The 27,379-nt window shown below is 33.7% G+C and overlaps 8 protein-coding genes and 1 pseudogene across 9 annotated transcripts; 5 read left to right on the forward strand and 4 right to left on the reverse strand.

Moving 5' to 3' along the window:
- Positions 1–6,135: 6,135 nt before the first annotated feature.
- On the forward strand, positions 6,136–7,054 carry LOC104781901 (uncharacterized). The gene has a single exon (XM_010506696.3). It carries the CDS (start codon positions 6,273–6,275, stop codon positions 6,798–6,800), a length of 528 nt encoding a protein of 175 aa, XP_010504998.1. The 5' UTR covers positions 6,136–6,272; the 3' UTR covers positions 6,801–7,054.
- A 1,574-nt stretch (positions 7,055–8,628) lies between these two features.
- Positions 8,629–10,946, forward strand: LOC104781907 (uncharacterized). 2 transcript variants are annotated; one of them, XM_010506708.2, is made up of 3 exons: positions 8,629–9,068; positions 9,628–10,389; positions 10,471–10,946. In XM_010506708.2, exons 2-3 carry the CDS (start codon positions 9,936–9,938, stop codon positions 10,674–10,676), a joined length of 660 nt encoding a protein of 219 aa, XP_010505010.1. In that variant the 5' UTR covers positions 8,629–9,068; positions 9,628–9,935; the 3' UTR covers positions 10,677–10,946. The 2 variants fall into 2 exon arrangements, with proteins under 2 accessions (XP_010505010.1, XP_010505016.1); XM_010506714.3 differs by having other exon boundaries at positions 8,728–9,514.
- An 804-nt stretch (positions 10,947–11,750) lies between these two features.
- Positions 11,751–12,586, reverse strand: LOC104781933 (cell wall / vacuolar inhibitor of fructosidase 1-like). Its single transcript, XM_087452844.1, has one exon. It carries the CDS (start codon positions 12,424–12,426, stop codon positions 11,881–11,883), a length of 546 nt encoding a protein of 181 aa, XP_087308970.1. The 5' UTR covers positions 12,427–12,586; the 3' UTR covers positions 11,751–11,880.
- Positions 12,587–13,266: 680 nt separating this feature from the next.
- LOC104781923 (cell wall / vacuolar inhibitor of fructosidase 1-like) lies at positions 13,267–14,136 on the reverse strand. The gene is made up of 2 exons (XM_010506725.3): positions 13,821–14,136; positions 13,267–13,633 (listed from the first exon to the last, which is right to left on the reverse strand). Exons 1-2 carry the CDS (start codon positions 14,004–14,006, stop codon positions 13,331–13,333), a joined length of 489 nt encoding a protein of 162 aa, XP_010505027.1. The 5' UTR covers positions 14,007–14,136; the 3' UTR covers positions 13,267–13,330.
- Positions 14,137–15,580: 1,444 nt separating this feature from the next.
- LOC147949628 (uncharacterized) lies at positions 15,581–16,297 on the forward strand (annotated as a pseudogene).
- Positions 16,298–18,335: 2,038 nt separating this feature from the next.
- LOC104781965 (pectinesterase inhibitor-like) lies at positions 18,336–19,244 on the forward strand. The gene is made up of 2 exons (XM_010506771.2): positions 18,336–18,631; positions 18,845–19,244. The coding sequence occupies exons 1-2, from the start codon at positions 18,448–18,450 to the stop codon at positions 19,186–19,188; spliced, it is 528 nt and encodes a 175-aa protein (XP_010505073.1). The 5' UTR covers positions 18,336–18,447; the 3' UTR covers positions 19,189–19,244.
- A 188-nt stretch (positions 19,245–19,432) lies between these two features.
- LOC104781972 (uncharacterized) lies at positions 19,433–20,794 on the forward strand. Its single transcript, XM_010506784.3, has 2 exons — positions 19,433–19,959; positions 20,294–20,794. The coding sequence occupies exons 1-2, from the start codon at positions 19,648–19,650 to the stop codon at positions 20,555–20,557; spliced, it is 576 nt and encodes a 191-aa protein (XP_010505086.2). The 5' UTR covers positions 19,433–19,647; the 3' UTR covers positions 20,558–20,794.
- On the reverse strand, positions 20,771–22,621 carry LOC104781982 (protein REGULATOR OF FATTY ACID COMPOSITION 3, chloroplastic). Its single transcript, XM_010506794.3, has 5 exons — positions 22,268–22,621; positions 22,039–22,093; positions 21,893–21,949; positions 21,509–21,586; positions 20,771–21,389 (listed from the first exon to the last, which is right to left on the reverse strand). The coding sequence occupies exons 1-5, from the start codon at positions 22,586–22,588 to the stop codon at positions 20,890–20,892; spliced, it is 1,011 nt and encodes a 336-aa protein (XP_010505096.2). The 5' UTR covers positions 22,589–22,621; the 3' UTR covers positions 20,771–20,889.
- A 277-nt stretch (positions 22,622–22,898) lies between these two features.
- Positions 22,899–26,772, reverse strand: LOC104781990 (serine carboxypeptidase-like 33). Its single transcript, XM_010506804.2, has 9 exons — positions 26,417–26,772; positions 26,210–26,317; positions 25,985–26,080; positions 25,742–25,834; positions 25,447–25,535; positions 24,593–25,017; positions 24,388–24,483; positions 23,344–23,449; positions 22,899–23,232 (listed from the first exon to the last, which is right to left on the reverse strand). Exons 1-9 carry the CDS (start codon positions 26,688–26,690, stop codon positions 23,083–23,085), a joined length of 1,437 nt encoding a protein of 478 aa, XP_010505106.1. The 5' UTR covers positions 26,691–26,772; the 3' UTR covers positions 22,899–23,082.
- Between the last annotated feature and the right edge of the window lie 607 nt (positions 26,773–27,379).

Below are 27,379 nucleotides of genomic sequence, written 5' to 3' on the forward strand. Positions count from 1 at the left end.
CGTAAACGAAATACAAATTCTCTTAATGTATTGCTTTGTCTAATTGTCCTACACTATATACTGATTTAATATATTTTTTCTGAAGTCAATTACTTTTGAGATAACCTCCACCAATATATTTTTAACCATGTATGAAACATCCACGAGAACCTATGCGATACCAATATTTCCGACGGTCACAACAACACAAATTTGAATCCACGTAAGGACAGATCTTAAATTCTTTATATACATTAAACGACACTCTATGTAAGTATTTCTCTCAAATGTAGTTTTCAAATAGTAACTAATAGGATTTCCTATTGAATATAACAATAAACATCAATACACTGATTAAACAGGAACAATACCCATAAGTAACTTTGAAAGAAAAAAAATTCCTAAATGTTTGATTTTCTTTTCTAAGCCCTAAAAATAAAAATAAAAATAAAAATATATATGTATATATATATATATATATTGGCAAACTAACTCTATGTATATAAGACATCATATGTATATGTAGAAGACATCTTTATCACTTATCAGTATAGCTAAATGTCTGAATCCATGCTTTATAATTTACAATGATCAATGAGATCCAAGCACGGAATTATTTGGTTCAATTGTGTGCGCATCTTATTCAACAGATAAATTTACTAAATTCACCATTCCGTTGGTTTATTTTGCATTATAAGTATGAAACTTGTAAAAATGATTGATTAATCAAAAAAAAAAATCAAACATTTAGGATTTCTACATCATTGCGGATCTCATGGTAATTGGTAAATCGTGTGATATATAATCAAGGCTGTTTTAGTTCCGCCATGATGCGCAGTCTATCGTATACCACTGTCCAAACCAATGGTCCAAAGTCCAAACCATCCACAAGTGAAGCCACTGACCATTCTTATTCGCACGTGGAGCGCATAACATGTTGGACCACACGTGTGCAGTGTGCACTCAGATTATCTACTTCTTTTTAATAAAATTAAAATTCATAATCGGGGAAAAGGATACGTCCAACTGAATAGTATGTTTTATGCATTTTTGTATTATTATGTAACTAAATTCACGCTTTGATATAAATGTTTTTTTTCTTCAAATTATGTCACTGGTTTACTTGTGCAAATATTGGATGATATATTCTTAGGGAAAATATAATTACGTTTAGAAATAATTACTTATATTAAGAAATTTGGTTTTACGAAACGTATACGACAAGAACAAAACGTTAAATTCACAACAAGTAACAACAACAAAAAAACAAATATTTAAACAGAAAATGTAGATATGAATTATGGTACGTCGCTTGGTTGCTGTATTGAAACAAGTGATGGGCATTTCTCTGCTGTCTCATCTCAATCCACGACAAAGTTTGTTGGGTTGTCAAGGGAGTAATATACAAATATATTTTTTTTTTATCAATTTGTTATTATTAATTTTTTTAACATTTTTTTGTATGTCAATATTAACTTTTTACGTTTTAATTAGTTGCCAAAATGCAGTTCAAGTTAGACTTTTATTTGTATTTATTTATAAAAAAGATGAATTTTTAATGTAATCAAACATCTTGTCTACTAGTGTCTCTCTTCATTTTTGTAAACTATTTAGGCTTTGATTGGTTACAAAAACAAACCTTTACTATTTGTACAATTTTGATTTTTTACCAATCAAAAACCTTATTAAAAGTTTTACTCTTAACTTTTTGTACAACTTTCAAATACATCTCTTTCTTACAACATTGCACTATTTCCGTAAAAGCTTACAGCTTTTCAGTAGAGTTTTGACTATGTTACCAATCATAACCTTATACATTTTACAAGAGTTTTGACTATGTTACCAATCATAACCTTATACATTTTACAAGCTAATAACAATATTTTTCCAAATTATTTCTTGTAAACTATTATTTCTCCCACAACGATTGTCATAATTTGTATTTCATATCTCTATATTTTTTTTGGGGGGTTTCTAAAGTCTACAAAACAACAATTCAACATATTAGGGTTTGGATGAAGACACTCTAAAAGTGAATAAAGTATCGCTAGATAATGCCAAAAGTTCATCTTCCTATGATCCTAGACGGCCAATTATGAACCATGCAATGCTGAAATATATATGTAAATATGATCAATTAGGACTCTAAAGTCTAACCAATCAGACTTTAAAAATCTAAATATGAAGATTTCTAGTAATTTAATCAGATGAAATTTAGAAGTGGGGTACACTTACAAGAATGCATCTACATCAAATCAATATGGTGTATAGTAGTAGTAGAAGTACTTGTTTTTGTTAAATAGTTAGTTGTAGAGACGCAGAACTAGTGTTACTAGTGATTAATATATACATGAAATTAATTAATGCTAGGCGATAATTTAAGTTGTCATTGATCTATCTATGAATGCCTAAAAAGGCAAAATAGCACGAGGTTCACACACTAACGATACAATCATACAAGTAGTGGTTTGTTCTTTCCTTCGTCCTCTAGAATTATCTTTAAAGAAAAGGCACTTCTTGAAAAATCAATTATTGGGTGGCAATTAGATCCCTAAACATTAAGTAAGGTTGTACTAATCTAATCATAATCTAACCTTGATTAGTTATAAACTAGCTTTCTAGAAACATGCACCAGCAAGGTGTCGAATTCTTCACTTTTTTACTAGTTTATCATTTTCCAAGATTTTCGCCAAAAGCGTGATTAGATATAAATAAAAATAAACTCCAACCAATTATGCATCTATATATAATTCATATGTTACATAAATATATATCAACAACACTAATATCTTGGTATGAGAAAGCAAAGTTTACCGAATACCGAATGATTTTCTTAAATGTGGTCATGAATCCGTAATGCTGGTGATAACTCTATTATAATCTGTTTCTTGGGGGTTTTTTTTTTCCCGGACGAATGTTATGTCAAGTTTCATATTAATCAACATAATCTATACTTTTTAACACTATATATAACTCTCATGCACATTCGTATATACTTTTTAAACACTATATATAAGTCTCACACTCGAAATTTGACGTTCCCACAATTCACCCTTCGGTTACGATATTTTTTCACAAATCATTTACTAAAATACGTTCTTTTTTTTGTACAAAACTAAAATACGTTCATAAACTAATATGTTTACCCTAAATCCTAATTACTACCGATTACCCAATCAGAGAAAGAGAATAGAAATCAGTTACACTATATATCATACTATTATTTATTTTAGTTTGGAAAGAGTAGAAAAGAAGAGAGACTCGTTAATTTGTCTACAAGACATAGAAAAGAGAAAAACATTTGTCTTTGACAAAAAAAAAAAAACATTTGTCCACAGCTCTTTAAAAGGCACGTGGGTAGGACCCTGCCCTGTCTAGTTTTCCAAAAAGCCGTAAAACACGAAAATATTAACAATTTTAGATTTTACTTTTTAGATAACTGTGAATATGATAAAATAAATTATTTATTAATACGAGTATATTGTCTCAGTTCTGAGATCGGAATAAAACCGCGAAAAATCCCAACTAAAGGAAGAACAGTAATGTCTTTGCAACATATATGTCTCAGTTCTGAGATCGGAATGGTGGTCAGACGACTTTGACCGTGCATCAGATTAGAGTACAGATTTATTTTAAACACACACATGATCTACAAAGTTTATAAACTCTGCTGTTTCAATTGATTCCTGTATTTCGTATGCTCATGTATGATGTGCGGATTTAAAGTTTTGTAAATAAAACTAAATTTAATAAAAATTAAATTTAATAAAATTTATTGTACATTATTTATATTTTTCTTTTTGCTACAATACACTGATTTATATTACAAATCTTTTATGTATGTTACCATTAAATGTGTGTGTTTTTTACACCTATGTATATTGTATGTTACATATATATAATTTATCATAACCTAGAAAATGTCTATACGAACAAATTAAGCCAACTATTATATGTCTCTTTACTTTTATTTTTACATAGTTTCTTTAACCACTAAAATTGTTGGCTCAAAGAATATTTCAAATAAAAAATAAATTACAACACAATAGTGTATGACCAACCATGCAGAGAACCTCGGTTATGCCCTCCTCCCTTATGGAGAGAACCTTGCATCCAACCTCTTCCACCATAGAGGAACCTTGGCTCTGCCTTCCTCCCTTGGGAAGATAACCTTGCGTCCAACCTCCTCCACCATAGAGAGAATCTCGGCTATGCCCTCCTCCTGTATGGAGACAACATGTTCACGTCTTTTAGTTATCTCACAGTGAATTGCTCCAACAACCAATGAAACTAACGAACCTTTTCCAACGTCACAAAATCTTTTGATAGTAACTAATGTTAAAATTCACAATGTATTCGTGGAAGTTTCTTTGACATATCATGATGTAGTCTCTGTCTCCGAGCTCCTATGGATCTATCAACAACGATTTATATTTATTCAATCTATCTATCTATGTTTGTTGTAAGCTTGTGTTTGATTAGCCTATTTTGTCTAACCATTAGGTTGATGAGTTTCTCATTTTTATCTCCTTTTAAGATTGAACGAATGGTAACAATTATGTTTGCACAAAATAAAAGGTCTATGACCAACCAATCAAGGTTGAAAAATTAGAAGAAAATTAATTTGACACAATTAAAGAAATAGTAAAAAATTATAGGCACAGTAATATATGAATATCAAATAATTCAAAAATGAAATTATAAATTAAATAAAACAATCTAAAACTATTACAATAAATTTTAAAATACAGTATTAAAAAAGAAGATCCATATATTCATTTTCCTCTTTTTTTGGGTTAATATATTAATCTTACCTATTCCAAACTAAAAAGAAGAAAGTAGGAGTATATTTTGGTTTAAAAAAAATAAGGAAAATTTGTCTTCTCATTAAAAAAGTTTCACCAATAGAACAAAATTGAAAGCATTATTTTTGAATAAATTATTTTGTTAGATGAAAAATATGAGATGCTCTATGTTTATATAGAAGTGAGTACTTATATTTTTTAGAATTAATAATTTACTGTATATTTTCCTTAATCTCTTTTCTATTTTTTTGTAGAATTAATAACTTAAAATTAAAATAAGTAAATAATGTTATAATTTCGAATTTTATGATTGATATATATATATATATAATTATTTTAAAAAACTGCATAATTTTTGTAATTTTTGTATTATAATAATTATCTTTATACATTATTAATATTGTTTAAAACAAATTTTTTGTTTTAGTTGATATGTGTTAAAATCATGGTAATGGCTAACTTTGAAAACTTAACTATTGTGATGTTATAATCCTAATATAGCAAATCAACGATAATATAACATAATCATTTTATTATTATTGGGTTTCTGCATTTAACAGTTTTTATTCATTTTCCAAAAAAAAAAATCATATGTTAATAACAAGAAACATTGGGCCAAAGTTTTAAAAGTTTAACCAAAATATTTAATAGCGGATAAAAAATATTTTCGTCAGGCCTGAAATTTATAAACGGGCTAGTGGGTCTTAAGAACAGTAACCAATAGAACTAATAAAGAATGCACTAAAGTCAAGTATGGACCTCCTTCACGCGTACGCATACGGCGTACCTGTAAAGATGGCGAATTCAAGAAAATGGGAGGTCCCGTTGATGTCACACAACTCACAACTACATACATATTCAAAATCAAATTTCTCTTTATCTTCCTTGGTTGAAAAAGGTAGAGGCCACGTATTGACGTACCTGAATATGTTACACTGTGCATACTGTACATAAGCCATTAGCGAATATTTTATGACGTGTGTGATTTTTTTTTCCGAATATGATAATACGTGACATCTACTTATGGAAATTTTGGTCGATGGATCGTGCTACTCGAAATATTTTATACGTGTCTGTTAAGCCTATATAATTACTATTGAGAATTAGAGAGATGAGCCGTAAGGAAGACGACACATGTTCCAATCACTATATCTACATATAATTAAAATATAATTTGGGATGATATTGGAGGAGTGGCGATTGCTGTATCTTCACCTACAAGAGCACTGAGAAGTTGCAGGCCCACTTAATTCACCATTGTTCACACATATTGGTCAAAAGGAAGCTACTAGAACTTACGTGACTCGTACGTTTCCACTATTCTCGATTCCTTATAAATACCTAAGCAAACCAACATTCTCTACATAGACCATCAATTGATTACATCACACACGGCTTGCTAGCTCTGTATATCTAAAACTTTCACAGAGAAACGATCTTTTTATTAGTGGCTGATATAGCTTAGTTCATAATTAAGAAGTTGTGAATATGGGAAGCCTCAGGTTCCTAGGAGCTGCCTTCTTGGTTTTAGTTGTTTTTGACGTCTGTTTAGCAGCTAGATCACCAAAAGCTCTTGGTAGAGGGTCCGGTTCAGGTTCCGGGTATGGTTCAGGCTCCGGGGGAGGAAACGGTGGCGGAGGAGGGGGTGGTGGCGGTGGCGGTGGAGGCGGAGGAGGGGGTGGAGGAGAAGGATCAGGTTCAGGGAGTGGTTACGGTTCAGGGTATGGATCCGGTAGTGGTTATGGAGGAGGAAGCGGTAGCGGTGGAGGTGGAGGTGGCGGTAAAGGCGGTGGAGGTGGAGGGGGTAACGGAGGTTCCGGATATGGGTCAGGTTATGGAAGCGGCTCGGGATATGGAAGTGGCGCTGGTGGCAGAGGAGGTGGCGGCGGTGGTGGAGGTGGCGGTGGAGGAGGAGGAGGTGGTGGTAGCCGTGGAAATGGATCGGGCTATGGAAGTGGATATGGTGAAGGGTATGGAAGCGGATACGGTGGCGATAGTAACGGTGACTCACCCTAAATCATTCTTATTGCTTATTTTTACATGATATAGGAACATACAACAATAAGGTGATCGATGTTTTGTCGTCACATATACATCTTGTATACTGTGTAAATAACTCTTCTTTTGATATTGAAGAGAGACGATGTGGTTTCACTTTCCATAACTAGAAATCATATGCATTGGCATTTATATAGATTGTACCATGCACCATTTACTTTTCTTATAATAGCATTTTGTACTAAACATATGTATGTACCTTGTTTATCCCACTTTTTGGTTCCTTCCACTTTTACTATAAAATATTTTGGAGACGTCTAATAAAACTGGAACAATACAAAAGAATGAGTATAGGCAGGCGCATAGCTGATAGCTCGAGTGGTAAATAACATGCACGGATTGAAGAATGGTTTAAATGAATAAAGAAACATCATAGTTGTATAACTTTCAGACCAACACATAAAATTTAGTGGTTGTACTTGATTGTGTCACACCCAAGTGTACTAGTAGGCAAGTACAACGTAGTAGGCTGGTCGAATTTTTTTTTTACTAACATTACGTGGGAAACGGGCTTTTCGGCCCAATAGATTAATATCCGTTGACCACGTACGGGCCCTAAACCTTTTACGGAGTTGCCGATTCAACTAGCTGTGTGGCAATCAGAACCCGACCGTCTGGTCTTTGTCACCAAAAAGATCACCCCCACGTGTCTCTCTCTTTACATAGTTCTCCTTGTATAGGATTTAAAGAAAACGTTTCAAGATTCAAGATTTATTTGGCACAAAACTCAATTATATACTTATTTTAAACTTATTTATTTTTCAAAAAAGTTCATCATGATGGTAACCGTAAAGTATAAAGATTAAAAATATACTATATAAAGTGACTAGTGTGAATTGTTGACGGCAGAAAAGATAAATTTATATCACAATGAAAGGATAATAAACGTGTTAAAAGACGGTAAGGTGCGTTTGTGTAACAAGTCAGATTCATGGGGCCACGGTATTATTTAGGAAATGGACCGATTGAAATTAATGTTGTCTGTAAGTGGGATGTGTAGAGCTCCCTACCAATCAGACACCTCCATGCCTTATGATTTCTCTATGATTATTGATTTCATTGGGAAACTTCAACTGTTATTGAGAATATAATGGAATGGAATTGCGCGAGAATTAAAAAAATGTATCACATCCCCTTATAAAACATGTACTAATTTGTGAAGTAATGACATATGGATTTAGAACGAATTTATAATAAAATTAAAAAGGTGTGACAAAACAAAGGTTGTTGCTGAATTTGACTGCGAGAAGCCGAGAAGACAAACAAAAAAAAAAAAAAAAAAAAAGAGAAAAGATGTTGACCAACTTTGTTCGGTGGGGATGGTTCTTTGTAATCAGAAATCTTTTAGCGGTTAAATTGAAAAGTATAAATAGTTAAGGGACTTAAGTTGAAATATATATGTGGGAGGAGGCAGTTGAGGGAACCGCTTTTGTTGTGTTGAAGTCGTCATTTTCATATATTTGTAAACTGGGCCAGATAGATTTATAGCGATCAAAATGGGTCCAAACTTTTTCCTTCAAATTATGACAATATATGTCGTCTGTTCTCGACTAGTCTTGATTTTTTTTGTGTTCTTATAAATTTCTACATAAGTTAACAAAAATTTAGTTTTGTATTCATGAAAAAAACCAAAAAACAAATATCTTATGAACGAAATATTTATAGAACGAGCCTCGAAGGGGAACGAATATAATAATAATAATAAACGGGTGCAAAACGTAAAAGAAAATAAAATAATGGGGATCAAAGTTGGAATAAAAGAATATTTGGGCCATGTCAATGCGTCGGTGACGTTGAAGCTTCGCTGCTGGAGCAAAAAAAAAAAAAAAAGCTCACATGCGTATTATCTCAGCTATATTTAGAACAACAACACATGTCCGAACACACATTACAGTTCCTATATCTGTTTCGAATTCAAATCTTCTGTCTTTTTTTTTATTAATTAATTTAATTTAATTTAATTCGTTTTCAAAATCCAGAGAATATTTCAGATTAATAATCCCATTAATAATCCTATCTATATATATTTTCGCGATCTCTCTCCTGAAAAAAGAAAAAGAAAAGAGTTGGAAACTTCGACGAATGTGTGTACTGTATATTCATTTGTCTTCTTGATTTAGTTGGAAACCGTCTGAAGTGGGAGAAATTAATCCGCCATTTTCTCCTCGATCTCTCTGCTCATCTCTTCAGTATCGGATCTGGGTCTCCCTTCGCTTTCGTTTCAAGGTACCCTTAAAAAGTTCAAATATATTTCTTATTTTATTCACACCCATTTCATTTCGTTCAGAGTTTCTAATCTGACTCTGTTCTGAAATCAATCTTTGAATACTCATTCATCATCACTCAGCATTTCTAATCTGGGTTTTCGAATTCGATTCGTTTTAAGAATATTCATATTTATTTTAAAGTTTTTAATATGTTTTCCCCCCCCTAAGTCACGGCATTGGAAAAAAGGAAAAACACAGCTGTGTTCCTTGCTTCATGCCCGAGATTAAGCACTAATTATTTATTTCTTTTTTCATTTTCGAATCAATGCACTACTATAAAATTACCTACTACTTTTTTGAACAGTATCTGAATTTAAACATCATCCAACCAAACTTCAAAACTCTCCTCTATTAAAATCCCATTCTCTACTTTTTCTTATTCCCAACCACGTGATTTTTGATTCGGTAATTATCCATATTTCTACTACACTCTATATGATTAACCCATTAAAGTTATATTGTCTTTAATCTTTTATTTTTTAATCGATTGTTGAAAAATCTTTTTTGGTTTTTTGCAGATTATTATTATTGTTGTGAGATTGCATTATCTCTGGAGACGAGGAGGCGTTAGCTGTAATACATTGTTTACTTGCTTTGCCTATTAAAAGCCGTCACATAAAGTAAAAAGCAAAATCACATAATATAGACACCACATTTTTGCGTCTGTTGGGAACAGATCTTGATCTTGATTACAGATTCAAGTCATCCAAGATCGTCTCCTAGGGTGATGTGGAGTGGTTGAGGTTTTGTTTCTTCAGCTTTGTGTCTGATCCAAAGTGAGAAGCTTTGGTTTGTTTTGGAGTCTTGTCTTAATCTGGTTGAGATTATGGGAATGAGTCTCGAATTCGATGTTGATCTCGAGAAAGGGATGGTTGATTGCGACAATGTTTATACAAAATCACCGGAGAAGCCCATGTCTCCGGATAACAAACCGGTTAAAACCGGAGAAGAATCTGTCGTCGGTTCGTTAGAGAATGATGCAAGTCCGGTTCAATGTGGGATCAGTAAACCGGGATGGGGGAGGAGTGATCGCAAGGAGAAACGCAAGAAATCCGCGTCGAAGCCCCCGCGACCGCCGCGTGGACCGTCTCTTGACGCAGCGGATCAGAAACTTATCAGAGAGATCGCTGAATTGGCGATGCTGAAACGCGCTAGGATCGAACGCATGAGAGCGTTGAAGAAATCGAGAGCGGCCAAAGCTGCGTCTGCGGCTTCTTCTCTCGGCAATGTATTGGCCACTCTTTTCACCGCTATTTTCTTCTTCGTACTCGTTTTCCAAGGTATGATTTGATTTTCGCGATTGCGTTTGCGTTTTGGGATTATCAATTTTGGTTTCCTTATGTTTTGTTGGAAATTTTCAGGATTGTCACCGAGAGCAGCCGGGAAACCTCACTTAGTAGACGCCGGAAAAGCCAACGGTGGGTTTGTTTCGGTTCAATATGCGGGAAATCCATCGGCGAGTGAACCGGATGGAGGTTATACCGGACCGGCTTTAGCACACAGATATCCTCGCAGTTTACTAAAACCGGTTTCCGGTTTGGAGAATGAAAAGAAGAGTTCACAGTGAACCGCAACAAAAAAGGTTTTAGGATTGGAAAGTCCCATTTACTGGTTTGATCAAACCATTTATCGGTTTAGATTGTCGGTGAACCATGTACTCATATATCATACCGATAATTTTTTGGGGGAAAAAAATTGAATCGGCTGCTTTCTCAGCGGCTGTGAAATGATTAATTATCCGATGTGGGTAAAGATTAGTTTTGTGTCGTTTTCTTGAATAAACTGAGAGAGAATCATAAGGTTTACTGATAATAATAATAAAAATCAGGTTATGTTATTCAGTTATCTCTTATTGTATACTATAAGATTATAATACAAAACTGAGATCATTTTAGTAGATTTGTTGCAAAATAGTATAACCAGATTTTGACGAAATCAAAACATTAAAAAAATATGAGCTCAACATTATTGGTATAGTTTTATTTTTTAATAATGTAGATCACATGTTAACGATGGTTGTGTTGGAGTTGAAAATTTGAAATCAATTACAGGAGTATTAAAAATTTAAAATAACAAAATGTATTTATTTGGGAACAGAATCCATGTGGCTGTATCTAAACAGTCCACTGGGGTAATAGTAGAGAGACACCACTATTAATGCTGTGCCAAAATTAATTGAACATGTGATTTCACGTGTGTTTGTGTGTGTGTGTATTTCAAACGTCTATTATTTCTGTTTCGTTGCTGTCTGCGGATGCTTCGTAGGCCCTGTAATTAAGGCCCATTAACTCCTAAATCCGTTTAGTCTCACTCACTCTATATTACTCAACTGAATTAAAGTGAAACTTTAACCTAAAGATAGCAGTTTGTTCCAAAAAAAAAGACAAAAAAAAAACCTAAAAATTGTAATTTGTAAATCGTTAGTCTGAACGTCAACAAAACATCTAATGTTATTTTCATATCTCATTCTATGTTTAAATTCGATACTGTACATGTGTGAGTTGTAGTAGTAGACTAGTAGTAGACTATTCTTCTTTTTGGCTAGCCGGAAAACAATAGTCATACAAAACCAATTCTGCTTTCAGAAAATGATGAATTTAGGCAAAGAGAGAACGGACCACAACATATCATATGCTTGCTCTTTCCCAAATATCAATTTGTAGTTGATAGGTATGTGATTCAATAGTTTAATAACTCTTCCGAATTTGGTGGTTCGTGTAAATAATTACAAATATATATGTATATATATAATAATGAACTAACAAAGATTCTTAAAGACCATTCATTAGAGACTTAATCACAGACATCGCCACGTCACAAAGATTCTTAACCAGCTTGTTTCTAGCCGTAAGGGCCACCGAGCTCTCGTCGTCGGCGCCGGCGTTTGTGATCCCTTTCTGGCAAGAATCAGTCTGCTTCTCTGTGTCTCCGAGGACATATATGGCCAATCCGAACTTGCCGCGCCGCATTGCCTCCATAGCCTGAGGAATATTAAACTTGACCACCGGCCGGTAGAGCTCTGCGCACTGAGCAAGCGCGCGCTCTGCCGCAGGATCGTGAGTATGTCTGATCAGCGTTTGGATGTATCCTAAGGTATCGGTCATGTTACCGAGAACGACGCTGGCCATAGCTGCGGCTAAAGATTTGGGATCCGAAGGTGAGGGAGATAGTGGACGGAGAGAGGCTTCACATAGGTCGCAGAACGGCGTTGCTTGGCATATTTTGTCGATAAGATCGTCGGAGGATACCGACGGCAGAAGCAGGAGGAGAAAGAGGGAGAGACACGGTAATGATGTGACGGTGGAGGATCCTTTCATGATCGCAAGATAGTGAAATTTTTGAGAAGTTGATGATATGCAATAAATTAAAGACTTGTGGTTTTGTGAGTATACTACTGCTAGCTCTGTTTCTAGACTTATATAGTAGTCGCTGTTTAAAGTTGTTACATGTTTGTGAATTTTATTTTGTTCTTTTAACCACCAAGACAAGATGTTTTTTACGTGTCGTCACATAGGAATTTTGGTATATATCGATGTTAACTAGGTTAATGATTAATTAGGTGTACGTGGTTATTATAATTCCACCCGTGAACAAAGCTTCGTGATGATCAACAAACTTTATTTTTGTTTGATAGATATGTCTTACAATGTATAAGTTGTTCTGCGTATTTTAGAGTATAAACTTCAATTTGAGCATTATTGTAGATTTGTAGGTGTATTGATTGAATCATACTACCTAATTTTTATGATACAGTACATGGATAGTGTATGGTCTTTTAGTTTTTGTTTGTTACACTTTATCCTTTTGGTTATATGTGGTTGTTGGCACTATAACATAAGAAAGACGAAGGGTATGTGTGGTTTTAATTTGATGTATGAGTACATTAGTAGTCGGTCACATATACGACAAAAAAAATACCACTATATAATGAGTCCACACTATACCCAACGTCGACCAAACAATTTTAAAATACCTTAAGATAATTAATATTGTGGGGGCTGTCTTCTCCCCTCAGTCGATATCTGGCTCGTGAATGTTTTGTATATCCCGTGATTCGGTTCTAAAAACTTCGTGCCGAAATAATTTTGTATAGCCGGTTCTTATATAGCTAGCTAGTACCGGTTTGGCATTAGTAACGGTGCATAGTTTCACTAGAATTAAATCAATCAACCAAGCATGATTACGAGCTTTTATTATTATATTACATTATGTTAAATTTTACTAGAGCAACATTCGGATGATGGCTCTGGTCACATCGCAGATCTTGTTTATTCTCTGAGTCAAACCGGTTAACGGCGATTGGCCTTTTGGAAACTCTCCTTCGCAAACGGAGGCTTCAACACCAGCGTCGACAACGGCGCCTTCGGCAAACTTGGGGTTTCCTTTGATAGCTGTGATGGCAGTGTGGACGTCAAAGTCTACGATCGTTTTGTATCTCAGATTACATTCGTCCAATGCACGTTTAAGCATCGGTTTGGTTTTATACGCCGCGTTGATCTGCCCGAGCGTTTCAGTCCCAAGCGCCTACGTAGATTCCCAAAACAAAAACAAAAAGCATCTTGCATTTTTATACTAGTAGAAGATTTACTTTTTTTTTGGGACAAAATTGCCTTTTGACTTCAAAAAGTTACAAAACCAACCCCGTGACTAAGTACACTTTAATGTCTTAATCCAAAATTGAGATTATTGTAATTAAGAGAGAGATATATACCTTGATTTTGTCGACGAGGATAAGACCGAGACCGACGGTGTCGGCGGAGGAGCTACGTGGATCGGAGCGGAGGAGAGAGAGACAGAGACTGTACTCAGGTGTCTGTCTGCATGTCGTATCTACGATATTACCCAACGCAACTCCCACCACCATAGCCATAATCATCATCATCTTAAACATTTTCATCTGTTCACTTTATCGATTAGGACTAATCGGAATATATTAAGATGACTAATATGCATTCCTAGGCGTATGTAATTTATATGTGTTTGTAGGTGTGACTAACTATTATGCTATAAAACGTTTTCTTTTCCTTATTTTGTTCGTTGCATCGATACATTTAACAACTTATTAAATGCACATTCATTGACGTGTCAGCCTGTAGTTATCTCTATACAGAGATTTTAGGCTTTGAATGGTTATTTAATTTGAAGTTGATTTTGGTTTTTATATATTCCAAAAATTTACTTTATAGCCAATTAATTAAGATATTAAGAAAAGTGATTTTCCTAAAATATTGAAAATCTAGAATTTGATGGGTTTTGTCATTTTTTTTTAATGAAAATCTAAAATCTATCTTTCATTACTTTTTTTCTTTATAATGTAATTTGACTTAAAAAAAAAAACTAAACTAAAAACTATACCCTATAAGTAAAGGATAGACTAATCATTTTTTACTTATAAACACTCTACAACCCCAAAATCCAAAATCCAAAAATGGAAAAATTATTGAAAAATTTGTAAACATTCATGGCCTTTGGTCATTAACCTCTAAGTCCGGGGATAATCCCTCTGACTAAATTACCAATTTACGAGTTGCTCTGACTGATATGCATTGAATGGTTGCTTATTTTCAAGTTACGGGGAAGGGAAATCGTTTGATGGATATCTATGGTGATAAACAAATTAATGTAGCATATGATGTCCTATAGTGATAAATAAATCACTATAATCATAACTCTATGGGAATAGTAAAGATTTTTCCCTAAACAGAATTCTTGCATATAAATTTTAAGTATTGTCTGACAACATGCATTATACCAGACATGATTTCAAATTCGGAATACAATTAAAGAAATCACTATAAATACCGATCATACAATATTTGTCATAATGAAAATCTTTTAACAAGATTACAATGTAGGATATAGGCACTGGATGTGAAACAATCTATAAACATGATACAAAGTTGATAAGTTATATAGACATAAGTCACATAATGGTCATATGTTATTTGTTTTACATTTAGTCATACCCTATGTTTATCCAGTCAAACACATTCCATCAAAGAAAGACAATACATTATATTCAAATGCTAATGGTCTGGTCTACATTTTGACCAAAAGAGATTAATGGCTTGTGTGCTTTTATTTATCTTGAAACTTATTAGTAATAAATCAACAGTTCCCTAAACATTTTACAAGTTTTTTTTTGTTTATAAGGTTTTAAAAGACAAGCAATGCAAAAATGATAAATATGAATATTTAAATAACCATAAAATGTTGTTTAATATATATATATATATATATATCTAGAAAAAAATTATGTTTACACAAAACGAAAAATGTATAATCTAATTAATAAGTTTTCATAATTTTTAATTTCCATACTACAGTCTATATATGTACTAGTCTATTTTTTTTTTTAATCTTGTCAATAATATACTAAAAAGTTTCTGACCCTACAAATAGCGAACTTTAAAACTTAAAATGATATATTCACTAAGGTTTTCTATTAGCTTTCAAGACACTCCCATTCACAAAATAAAGAATTCCATGAAATTATTCTCTATATTTTTCTTGTTTATTCACATTCAAATAGCCTTGTCTCAACTAGTTCGGTCTGATACGGTACCTCAGCACGTACAAGTACTCTGCAAAAGTAACATTTATCCAAGCCTCTGCGTATCTACTCTCAATCTCGACCCTAGAAGCAAGAACTCAAATATACGAATACTATTTTTATTTTTTTTCCCCTAAAAATAGTCTATTAACATTTTTTTTGTAGGCTAACTAAACAATAATTAATCCAAGATGTAAAAATGAGTAAAATTAAATTTAGTCATGATGAAAAATTGAAAAGTTATGCTTAAATACTGAAATAGTAAACTATTCACTTATCTTTTTTTTTAAACATGAAAGGGCTTGCTTCCATATCTATCGATGCGACTTCAAAAAAAGTCCAGGAGGTGTTAGATTATCTCATCTCCAGCTCTATAAACATCAAAGACAGTGAAGAATTGAAGAAGTACAAAACTTGCATTGATGAGTACGGTCGGCCGCTCGTAGGTTTTTACCGGCGTCATTGGCTGATTTCAAGACTCGGGAGTTTTCTGTTGTGAAATCTGATATGAAGAACGTTGTGTTGGCAATAGATAATTAATTGTCAGGCGCAGTTTGCCCGAACGTAACAAAGCCGTCCATGATATCGCTGCTATGACTGCTGACATCATCATATATCTTTTTGCGAATTACTAATAAAGTTTTAGTATTATTCTATTTACTATTGAATATTTTTAATATTGTTCGATTTAGTATTTTAAATTATCAATGTTCGAATGAAAAATGTACTTCCATTTTTATCAACAAAGAGTCTTTAACCATATAAACTTTAATCCACATTATAAATTATAAAACCTCGTCATATAGGATACCAAATATTCCATGTTATACACAAAATCCCTTTTCCGTAGTACATAATTGAGAAATTCTTTTAAATACCACTAAAAAAGTTTTTTTTCCAAAAATACCACATTTTAGTTTTTTTTTCCAAAAATACCACAAAATTTTTTTTTTCCAAAATTACCACAAACACAAAAAATTGATTTTTAAGGATTTAATTTTTTTTTTTTAGGTTTGGGTTGACATATTTAGTTTTAGGATATAGTTTTTAGAAGTATGGTTTAGTATTTAGAATTTAGGAATTAGTTTTTAGTATTAGAAATTTAATTCAATTATGTGGTATTTTTGGAAAAAATTACATTTTAGTGGTATTTAAAAAAAACTAAATTGTGGTATTTTTAGAATAAAAACCTATTTCAATAGTATTTATGACAATTGCCCTACATAATTACCATCCGCCATTATATATTACATTGTAATTTTTTGGAATAGTGACTCAATTTCCGGAAGTAAATAGAATTAGATCTTTAAAATATAGTTTAAATACTTTGATTTGAATATGCATTAAGTGGTTACCAATTTGATTTTTTTTTTTTTTTTGTATTTAAGAGTATATATATATGTGTATATATATATATATATATTAGACATACATAGTTTGTGGAAATGGTCATAAGTAAGATATCTCATGGTATTCGATAGGCCTGCGACAATAAACCCACCGAAAAATACTAAACCGAACTCAGGTATTTATTTTTGATTAGGATTCGATTAGAATTAGAGCTGAACTAGTCGATTTAAAGAAAATTATAATAGGGTAAACAGATTTCTTATTATAGTTATTGCACAAAAAAATTCATGTACCGTCTTACGACATACATTATACCTATAGTCTATAAATAAATAAATAAATAAAACGAATGAGCTTCTGATACTATTAAAACTGCAACCTTATAAATGATGTATGTTCACAAAGGTTTCTATTAAATTTCACTATCATTGATATCAAATAAAAAATTGAATTAGTCCATGAAATTATTCTCTAATTTGGTCATGCTTGTTCAAATCCAAATAGCCTTGTATCAACGTGTTAGTGTAAAATATCCCACATCGGAAAAATATGAAGGATTTAAGTAATATATAAAAGGTTAGGGTCTCTCTACTCATTGCCAATTGGTTTTGAGTTGGAAGCCCACAATAAAGCCTGGATTTAATATGGTATCAGAGCAGGTTCTTTGTTGGGCTACCCCGTGGATATTGTTCCCATATATGCCCACGGTTCAGATGGTCATGCCTGAGCGTGAGGGAGGGTGTTAGTGTAAAATATCTCACATCGGAAAGATGTGAAGGATTTCAATAATATATAAAGGGTTATGGTCTCTCCACTCATTGCCAATTGGTTTTGAGTTGGAACCCCACAGTAAAGCCCGAATTTAATACAACGAATTCGGTCTCTTAGGGGACCTCTAAGCTTATACAAGTAATTTGCAAAACTAACCCTTACCCAAATCTTTGTGGCACTACTCTCAATCTTAACCCTAGAAGCAAGACCTCAGATCTACCGGAAAAAAAAGAATGTAACGCTTCATATATTTTGTCGTCCGACACATAACATGATAATTTTGTCGTCCGACACATGAAATGATAAAAAGAATGTAACGCTTCATACAGGAAAAAAAAAATGTCGCGCTTCACATAGAAGCAATGGTTCATTTTTGTTATTAATTTTCTAGTCAAACACATTCAATTTTAGGATGGAAGAATGAATGGTATAAGAACAAATCAGTGGCCATTTTCGTCAACAGAAAAGATTAATATTATTGACCAGAAGAGAGAATATTTCCGTATCTATTTATGGTAGTCTGAAGACTAAAAAACTTTCTTTCTTCTGCTCAAACAAAATATATATATGTCTTCATACCCCATGAAGCCAACCTTGAAACTAGAAACGATTCACATACAGTTCGTTTGTAGCAATCAAAACACGCTAAAACACAAACTAAAAAATGAATAATTTCACGAAATTATTTGCTATTTTTCTCGTGTTTATCCAAATAGCTTTCTCTCAAGCAATTCAGTCTAATCCAGTATCTATCGCTGCACAGCAACTCTGCAAAAAAACCCATTATCAAGCACTATGCATCTCTACTCTAAATCTTGATCCTAGAAGCAAAACCTCAAATGTCCAAGGTAATACCTTTTTATTTTCTTATAGTGAAACTCTCTATCGATAATCTAAAAGAAAAAAAAAAACTTGATTAATACTATCTTATGAGAAAAACTCAAAAATGACAAAATGATTTTCCTGTTATAAGTTTTTGTCATTATCTATACATGATATATTGCAATGTTATGTAGCTAAAACATTTATATATTTGTTTATTTATTTTGAAACATGAAAAGAATTTGCGTGGATTGCTGTCGATGCGACGACAAAGAAAGTCAAGGAGATGCAACAATATCTTATCTCCGTCCTAAGAAAAATCAGTCTCCGTGAAGACTTTGAGAGATACGGAACTTGCATTGAGGAGTACGGTGCAGCCATTGATAGGTTTTTACCTGCGGTGGTGGCTGCTCTAAAGGCAAAAAACTATTCTGAGGCTATTCAGATGAACGAGGTTGTGTCGAAGCCGGGTTATTGTGAGGATCAGTTCGCCGGGAATTCGCCTTTGACCGGACGTAACAAAGCCGTCCATGATATCGCTGATATGACTACCGATATTATCAAAGCGATATCTACTAATTAAATTGTTTCAAAGTTCAAATACTTTATAAATGGAATAAAATTTTGTTAGCTTCCGTATTTTTATCTATCAAATATGCAAAGTCTCCGTAATTACTCCTTACCTTAATCTTTTATAAGATGTCAATTCTTAAAAATTTTAATACGTAGAATTTAATATCTTCTTCCATAATTATTTCAACACCATTTGAGAAAATACTACATTTGATAACGAAAAATAATATTTATAGCAAGATATGAGGTGATAAATGCAATTTAAATAAGTTAGACAAAAAATAGTTAAATCAATGAGTCTCACATCTAGCCCATTAAGGTAGAACCCAAACAACTGCGTTTAAGGCCCAAAAATACTGGCACATATCGCACGTGTACATATGAACCGTTCGATATGATGCCATCTCATCAATCCTTGTAGTGTTCAGATTGAACGGCTACGATTGAAGTTTGAGTGTTCTACTGCTAAATGCTGGTTCGGAAGCTTCTGCTTCTTCTGCTCTCTCTCTCTCTCTCTACTGAAACGAAAAAAATCTCAGAAAATCTCTGCTTGTTTGGTGGGAAGATGGCGCCGGTTGAAGATGATAAGGAAAACAAGGCGGAGCAACCTGTGATTCAGGTTCTGAGCGACGACGACGACGACAGTGAAGTCGAGGAAACCAAAGAGGACGGAGGAGAAAAAGGTACCGCAGACGACGATGAAGACAATGAAGCTGAAGACGAAGACGATGATGACGAAGACGATGAAGATGATGAGGAAGACGACGACGATGAAGAAGAGGTTTGAATCTTTTTTTTTTTTCTAGATCTAGGGTTTTTTCTGCGGTCTCTTTAGCTCTAATTCGGACTCTTCATCTTCTTCGTATGTGTCTCAATTGCTATAAAATTGTCCTTTGATACAAGGCACAGTAGGGTTTATACTTATCCCGAATCAGATTTTTTAGGGTTTTTTTAGTCTTTGTTCTAGTAGAAAACAAAAATGAAGTTTTGACCTTATCTCTTTTGAAGTCAAACCTAATAACTTTGGTCCATTTCAGCTTCTCCTTTTGTGTGCTTGTCCCCAATCTTATAATAGACCATGTGTTGTGTACTTATACTACATTCAAACTGTGCAGGAGGAGGAGGATCTTGGGACAGAGTACTTAGTGAGGCCAGTTGTTGAGGTTGAAGATGAGGATGACGCAAGTGATTTTGAGCCTGAGGAGAATGTCGTTGAAGAAGATGTTGATGAAGAGATTGAAGAAGATGATGTTGATGAGGACATCAGCTTGAGTGCTGGCAAATCTGAGCCTCTGCCCAAGAGGAAGAGGATTGCTAAGGAGCACAGTGGTGAGCTAGGAGATGTCACTGGTGATGACATTAGGCCTTCTAAACGTTAGTTTTAACTTTCGAACTGACCTCATCAAATCCAAGAAACAAGAAGAAGTCGGAGATGGATTAAAAAATTCACAGTGTTTGAATCATCTGTTGGGTTGATGTAGTTTTTTAATTTAGTGGTAGTGTTTGTTTAGAGCTTAATGGATTGTTGTTTCTTAATCTTTCTCGAGACAGCTTCAAACAAGTTGAGTATTCTACGCTTTTCTTTATAAACGTTGGAAGAATTTGGTTTCTTTACTTATGATGCTGTTATGAGTAAAACAAACAACTTCAATTATATATGTGACCCTAGAATCCAAAACATGACCTCAAATCAAAAGTAGTACAGACAGCTCTATCCTCCTACGTTAACTGTTCTCCGGGTTTCTCTTCTGCCGTTTTTTGACTTGTCCTGTCCTTCTTCTGGTTCACTATTCCCATCTTCTTCTTCTTCTTCTTCATCTTCATACAAAACCATGACGACATTACCATCATCATCTACTTCGTACTCTATATTATCGCCATCTTCTTCGCCATCTTCTTCATCTTCACCTTCCTCAAACTCTTCCTCTTCATCATCATCATCATAAAATTCATTACCTGAACGAACAGAGTGAAACTCAGGAGGTGGTGGACAGTCTTCGGTGATGGCCTCATCACGTTTCATCACGAGATGCCTAATCACCCTCTCATCACTATCTAACAATCCCTTGAATTCGTTCAAGTATTTCGCCTCTATCTCAAAGTTCATCAGTATATAGTGTGCATTCTCTGCCTTCTGTATTTTGTATGCTAGTCTACGCATTCCCCAATCACTAAACCTCCAAACTTTCCCCTTCTTCTCCTTCAGAAATTCTGAATACCAATCAGCAAACTTAATTAAACACTACCGCAATAACTGAAAAAACTTAGGCATCAGTCTTGCATGAATGTGAGCACAACAATAGAGCATAAGATGGTAAAAAGCTTTTCACCTTGTACTTTCTGGTTGATGCTTTCGACCTCCTCAGCATGTTTTTCATGAATCAAGTAAACCACCTCATAGTGCCTCACTGCACACACATAGCTTATACATCGTTAATGGAGTCATTTCAAATGACTTAACAGAATCCATTATTTTTTCTCTGGGTGACTTTGAACTAAGCAATGTATCAAGGTTTGATCATATTCCACGGTAAGCTCCCGACCATCTAGAGAAAAACATATTGCATAATTCCAAATTCCTCTTTTAAGTTAAATCTAAGCTAATGAGTTTAGATCATGGCATAATTAATTGGTCAACATGGAACCATGCAGCTTCGACTAGACGTCAACACATTTCACCGTTTGAGACAGTAAGGGTAAAATCAAAAACTTACTCCTTTCCTCATTCAAGTCACTCTGAAGCTGAAGATCCAAAAACTCATATAGCTCCTCTGTTAATGAGAGAAGAAACAATCAATTATAACAATCAAAAATCATACTGAAAACTAAAACCAACTAAGCATATCTAATAATCACTCACTTTCTTCAGCATCAGCAAACTCGGGAAGTAAGTCACCTTCTTCATCTATCTTCTTCTGCAAATTCCAATTCACAAAAACAAACAATTACACAACTTCAGAATCAATGATGAACTTAGAAACAATCAAAAGTTACTAACTTTATCCACATATACATCAAATTCAATCAATTCTCAGATTTAACCAGTAAAGTCAATCAAAAAAATTCGAACAAAATCGAAATAAGCCTACCTCTTTGAGAAGAATGGATTCAGGGAAAGGACCAGTGGCTTCGTCAGGTTTAGCTGAAAAGCCATGATTGTCGTCTTTCTTGCTTTTCTTCTTCTTCGCCGCCGCGACCAAAGAAAGAGGTTTAGATCCTCTGCGGGCGAGATTAGGATTAAGACACACGCGGCGCGACGGATTGATGAACGAATCTCGACCATCGATTCTGGGTCTGAGAGACACCAGAGACGATGACGCGTGCAGGAGTGACTCCATTGGAGTGAGTAAGCACGAGTGAAGAAGACGAAGAAAGAAGGGTTTTAGCAGAAGAAGAGCTAAACGAGACATTTTGGGTTTTTTGGATAAGAAAACGTTTATAATAATTTCACTTTGATCCCTATAGTTATTATAATTTTGAAACGTCCCCGATAAAATTTCGTACTGTTAAAACTAGGCCATTTATTTTGTAATCACAGAGAGAAACGAATTAAAGAATTCTGAACACACACAAAAAAAAAAAAGATAAGTATTTGCATCTAACACTAATCTTACTGGATTTGGACTAAACTTTGAACATAATTACTTAAGTTGTTGTTCTCCCTCTTGCTTCTATGACAACAACAACACAACCACTTTCTTCTCTACGTTGACGAAGGCATTCACACAACGCGTAAGTCATTATTATTGTTAATTTGTAACATGGTTTGGTAGATACAGTGAGAAGAAACATGTTATAATATTATGTGACATGGATGTATTATTTATGAATGCACTTTTTTTTTATACTCATCGGTAAGAAAAAAGAAAAGAGAGTACAATATGATACTGTATAGTGATATTGTCTAGGGGCGTGAGGGAAGCTCTTGGCCGTTAAGGAAGGACCGGAAAAGAGCGAGAGCTTCTTCAGGTTTGTTGAGAGGAACCAAGTGTCCAGCTCCTCTCACCGTTACGAACGTTAACCCTCCTTCATACTCCGTTATCCTCCCTCCCACCTTCACATTACACCAAAAAGAACAATAAAAATCTTGTAACTATACTACTACAAACTTATTTGGCTAAAATATCACATTAATATATAATTTCATAAGTAACCCCTAATTAACCTGATGATTGTGGAACCAAGAACGCCAATCGGATTTAACGGGAAGCCCTAAAGCTTCAACACAATACCTACTTCCGATCACCGGCACTCTCCCGTCGGCATCTCCACTGTTAGACGATGATAAGTATTGTTATCACTATATAAGAATATAAGATATGGTTTGTAATTGTGGCAAATCAGATATTGTTACAATGTTATCTTCTACTAAATTGTTTTTCAGATAGACTAATTAGCATTGGTTTTCCGGATTTCTAAACCGTCCAAACTAATTGGAGATTATGAAAACAGTACCTGTCAAATACGAAAATAATGTATACATCCGTACTTTATTCATTTGACAGCTAACTAATCAGACAAAGATTTTCTTATATATATGTAATGTAACGAGACTAAATCCAAAAGGCATGTACATATATAATACAACATTTTGGTGGGTGAATTAATCATAGTTATCATAGCATCGTCGGCGGGTTACATCGTGAATCTCGTGGTATATGTACTATGAATTTGTTTCCAAAGCGACCATATATTTCAAGTTTTTCGAAAAGTATCACAAAAATGTTTTTTAAGAAGGCTATGACAACATTTTAGATATATACTTTCTTCTCCAAATGATGTACCATACGTATTCTCGCATTGTGTGTGGTGTTCTAAAATTTTGTAAATAATTGTGATATTTTTGTAAATGGAAAGTAAAAAAGTGGTTTAAATATGTATAAAGTATCCCATAAAATTTGTATGTTTAATGTAAAAATCTCTCGTGCATTCAAGACTCTCGTGCATATGTTTATGTTTCAGCAATAATTTAATATAGGTGAGTAGTTTATATTAGCGGCTAATACAGGTGACTAGTAATATAGGTGACGACTACTGACTAGTTTATATTAGCAGCGCAAACAGTTCCTCAAATGATCTGTTTCCATTTACAAAAGGAATAAATCAGCTAGGAAAAGCTCATTGACATTGATATTGTATACTGAGAGGTTATTTGTTTCATCTATATTTCTGAATAAACACCAATTCTATAGATAAAAGTGTAGAGTACCTATAAACCCATATCTTGAGGCCAGCTTTGATGAGCTTACTGTACGTAGGCAACATTGAGGAGACTGTAAAATGGTACGTTTGCAATATTGAATCACTGTCAATCACAGTAAAAAGAAAAAAATATTGAACTTAACATCTCAGCCTTTTTCATATACATAATTAGGAAAAATCAGATCTATTCTACATTTCTACATTAAACTTACTTGCAAACTTTCCATCTTGCTACATTTCGTGTAGTGGCATGAAGAGACGATTGAACATCGACCCTATTGAAATATTTTTCAGCGTAGTTAGAGTAACAAGGATCGTATCCTTCGTACCATCTCACTCTCTTGAACCAGTCTTTGACCGCCGGGGACTTATAATTAGCTCCGGAACTTAAGTAGGAAGCTCCTGATGAGCTATTAGATATGCACTTGGGAGCATATATGTTATAAATATCAATCTCTTTGTATTTTCTGAACACTGTACTCATGGCAACGTTGCAGGGTTCTGACCAATTCGAAGACTTGAAGTCGCAGCTACGTTTCGCAGAGTCGTATAGATTGTCAGAGATCACGGCATGACTCCATGCATATTCTAGAATCCCTTTGTTATCGTACTCATCGTCCGTCAATGGATTTCCCACCTATATTGACAAACTTTTATTATTATGAAAGAAAATCATAATTAAAATTTTAAAATCGTTTTTTAAAAAAAAACTCTGAATCATATAAGGAAAATAAAGAGTATCTGACAAAATGAAATTAAATGACATTGAAATAAAATCTATATGTTATTTTCTTCTCTCTCTCTCTTTTTTTTTTTTTTTTGTTGAAGGGCTTTTTTTTTCTTCATAGTTAGTTTTCATTTACTTTTATACAAGGGATCCACAATCCATGTAACATTAAATTGTGAGTTGATTAGAAGCTTTTTTCCAAGAAAAAGTCGGTCGCATTGGATTTACGTTACACTTTCACAATGCACGTATCAATAGTCATAGCAAATTTATGATTTTCTACGTAACCAACAAATGTTTATATATACGATGACTAATAAGATATAGTAAAATACGCACGATGAAGCCTTTGAGATTAATGAAGGAGTCCTTTGGCTTAATTTTGTTCCGATCGTATATAATCTCGGCTAGCTGAGGTGCGTAGTGGCCTGTAAATTAAAGAGTAAATAAACCATACCATATAATATTTCATGCCCATTAATTTTCATGCTTCAGTTTGTACTTGTAATTAAGATCAATCCTATACTTTTTGCTTAATCATAGTTGATATATACCAATCTAGATATTACGAATTTCTCAGAATGAAATATCAACAGTTCGAGAAGAAAAATATAGAGTAGTTAATTAAGCTCACCGGCATAGCTTTCACCAGCTATGAAGAAATCACGAGACTTATATTGGGGATACCTTGCAAACCAAGCAACCATGAAGTTGTATGCATCTTCCGCTGTTACAAAACATGATCTCAATTTAATTTACAAAATATCTCTAAAGTTCACGGTTAAGTTTACACTAGAGTATATATATATATATAACCAATGTTTTATCAATTTAAATAAATTTTGAGATGAGAACCTTCTTGTGGACTTTTACTTACCAACGAAAGCGTCGTTGAGGTTGTCCAAATCGGAAGATGAGTTCGTGTACGAAAACCCTACTCCAACTGGTGATTCTAAAAACAACATATTCGCTTCTGCATTTTTGTTAACAAAAAGTTCGTGAAGTTATACAAAAAAAATAGCTTAATTATTTGTTGTTAAGATTTTATTTTATCCCGCTAAAATTTTGTAACGAGAACTAGATAAAACAAAGAAAAAAAAACCTTGGACCCAAGAGTATTGATTGAAACTAAGGCTTGTCCCATTTTCAACAACACGAAAAGGTCCTAATTCAGATGCTGCTCCATATCCAATAGATGAACATCCTGGACCTGCAGCAGGATCATCAATATAAATAGGTTAAAAAAATAATTATATTCATATATATATATATATATATTCATATATAATTAAGCGATCTGATTACTTACCTCCATTGAGCCAGAGAACTAAAGGTCTTGTTGAACGAGATTCAGACAAGGCTTCGAAAAACCAGAAGAAGAGTGAACGTGTATTTTCTTGATTGACGTTGACATAACCTGAGAAATGAGAGACCTTTGGAGTCGATGGTTGTTCAGGAAGGTTAACTACTTTGTCTGAATTTTGTGCTTCAATGTGATAATCTTGGTGACGTAATGATAATAATAGCAATAATGAGATGATCAGCAGAAAATTTTGTTTTTTCATTGGAGGAGTCAAATTCATCTCAGGATTTTGTTTGTTTGCCTTGGTATTTGCCTTTGTCTAGCGTATGTAATGTGTATATAAAGAAGTGAATGTATTGGGGGATGTTGGTTGATTGTGGAAAGTAGAGTATATGTGGCCACATAAATTAAGGATAAGAATTTACAATTCTTATTTTTGTTTTATGTCAAGATCGTAATGGATGGAAGCTGAATGTAGTACACTTCTGAGTTGTGACCAATTCGTTTGATAATTAATTATAGATTTATAGTTTTAGTTGTGTACTATATCACTAGTATAAATAATAGGATGATTTATTTTTTATTTTTCTTTCTGTTTTGTTTGATTGGAAACTAAAATTAATAATTTGCAAGTTCAACCATAATTTAAACATTACAAAAAGTAATAGTGATATTACAAATATGTTTCTTATTACAAAGACAAAGACTTAAAACAAGGCTTAATCCTTACTTCGAAGTCGGTTTCTCTAGAAGGTTTGCGATGGCCATGATGTACATGCCAAGTGTTGAGTCCACTACACATATCATGTCATTTACCTTACTCACACTACCTAGCTAGGAAGCAAAGTCAACAATGAGATTCCCCGTTTACACAATTAACTTCCTAAGAGGCTTAGCCTCGTGTTCATAATGCAGATGATGGGGACATTTTCATATTTGTTGTGTAAATCATACAGTCATAATTTTTTT

This window comes from Camelina sativa, chromosome 1, assembly GCF_030686135.1.
Source record: "Camelina sativa cultivar CO46 ecotype springtype chromosome 1, ASM3068613v1".
NCBI classification, from domain to species: domain Eukaryota; kingdom Viridiplantae; phylum Streptophyta; class Magnoliopsida; order Brassicales; family Brassicaceae; genus Camelina; species Camelina sativa.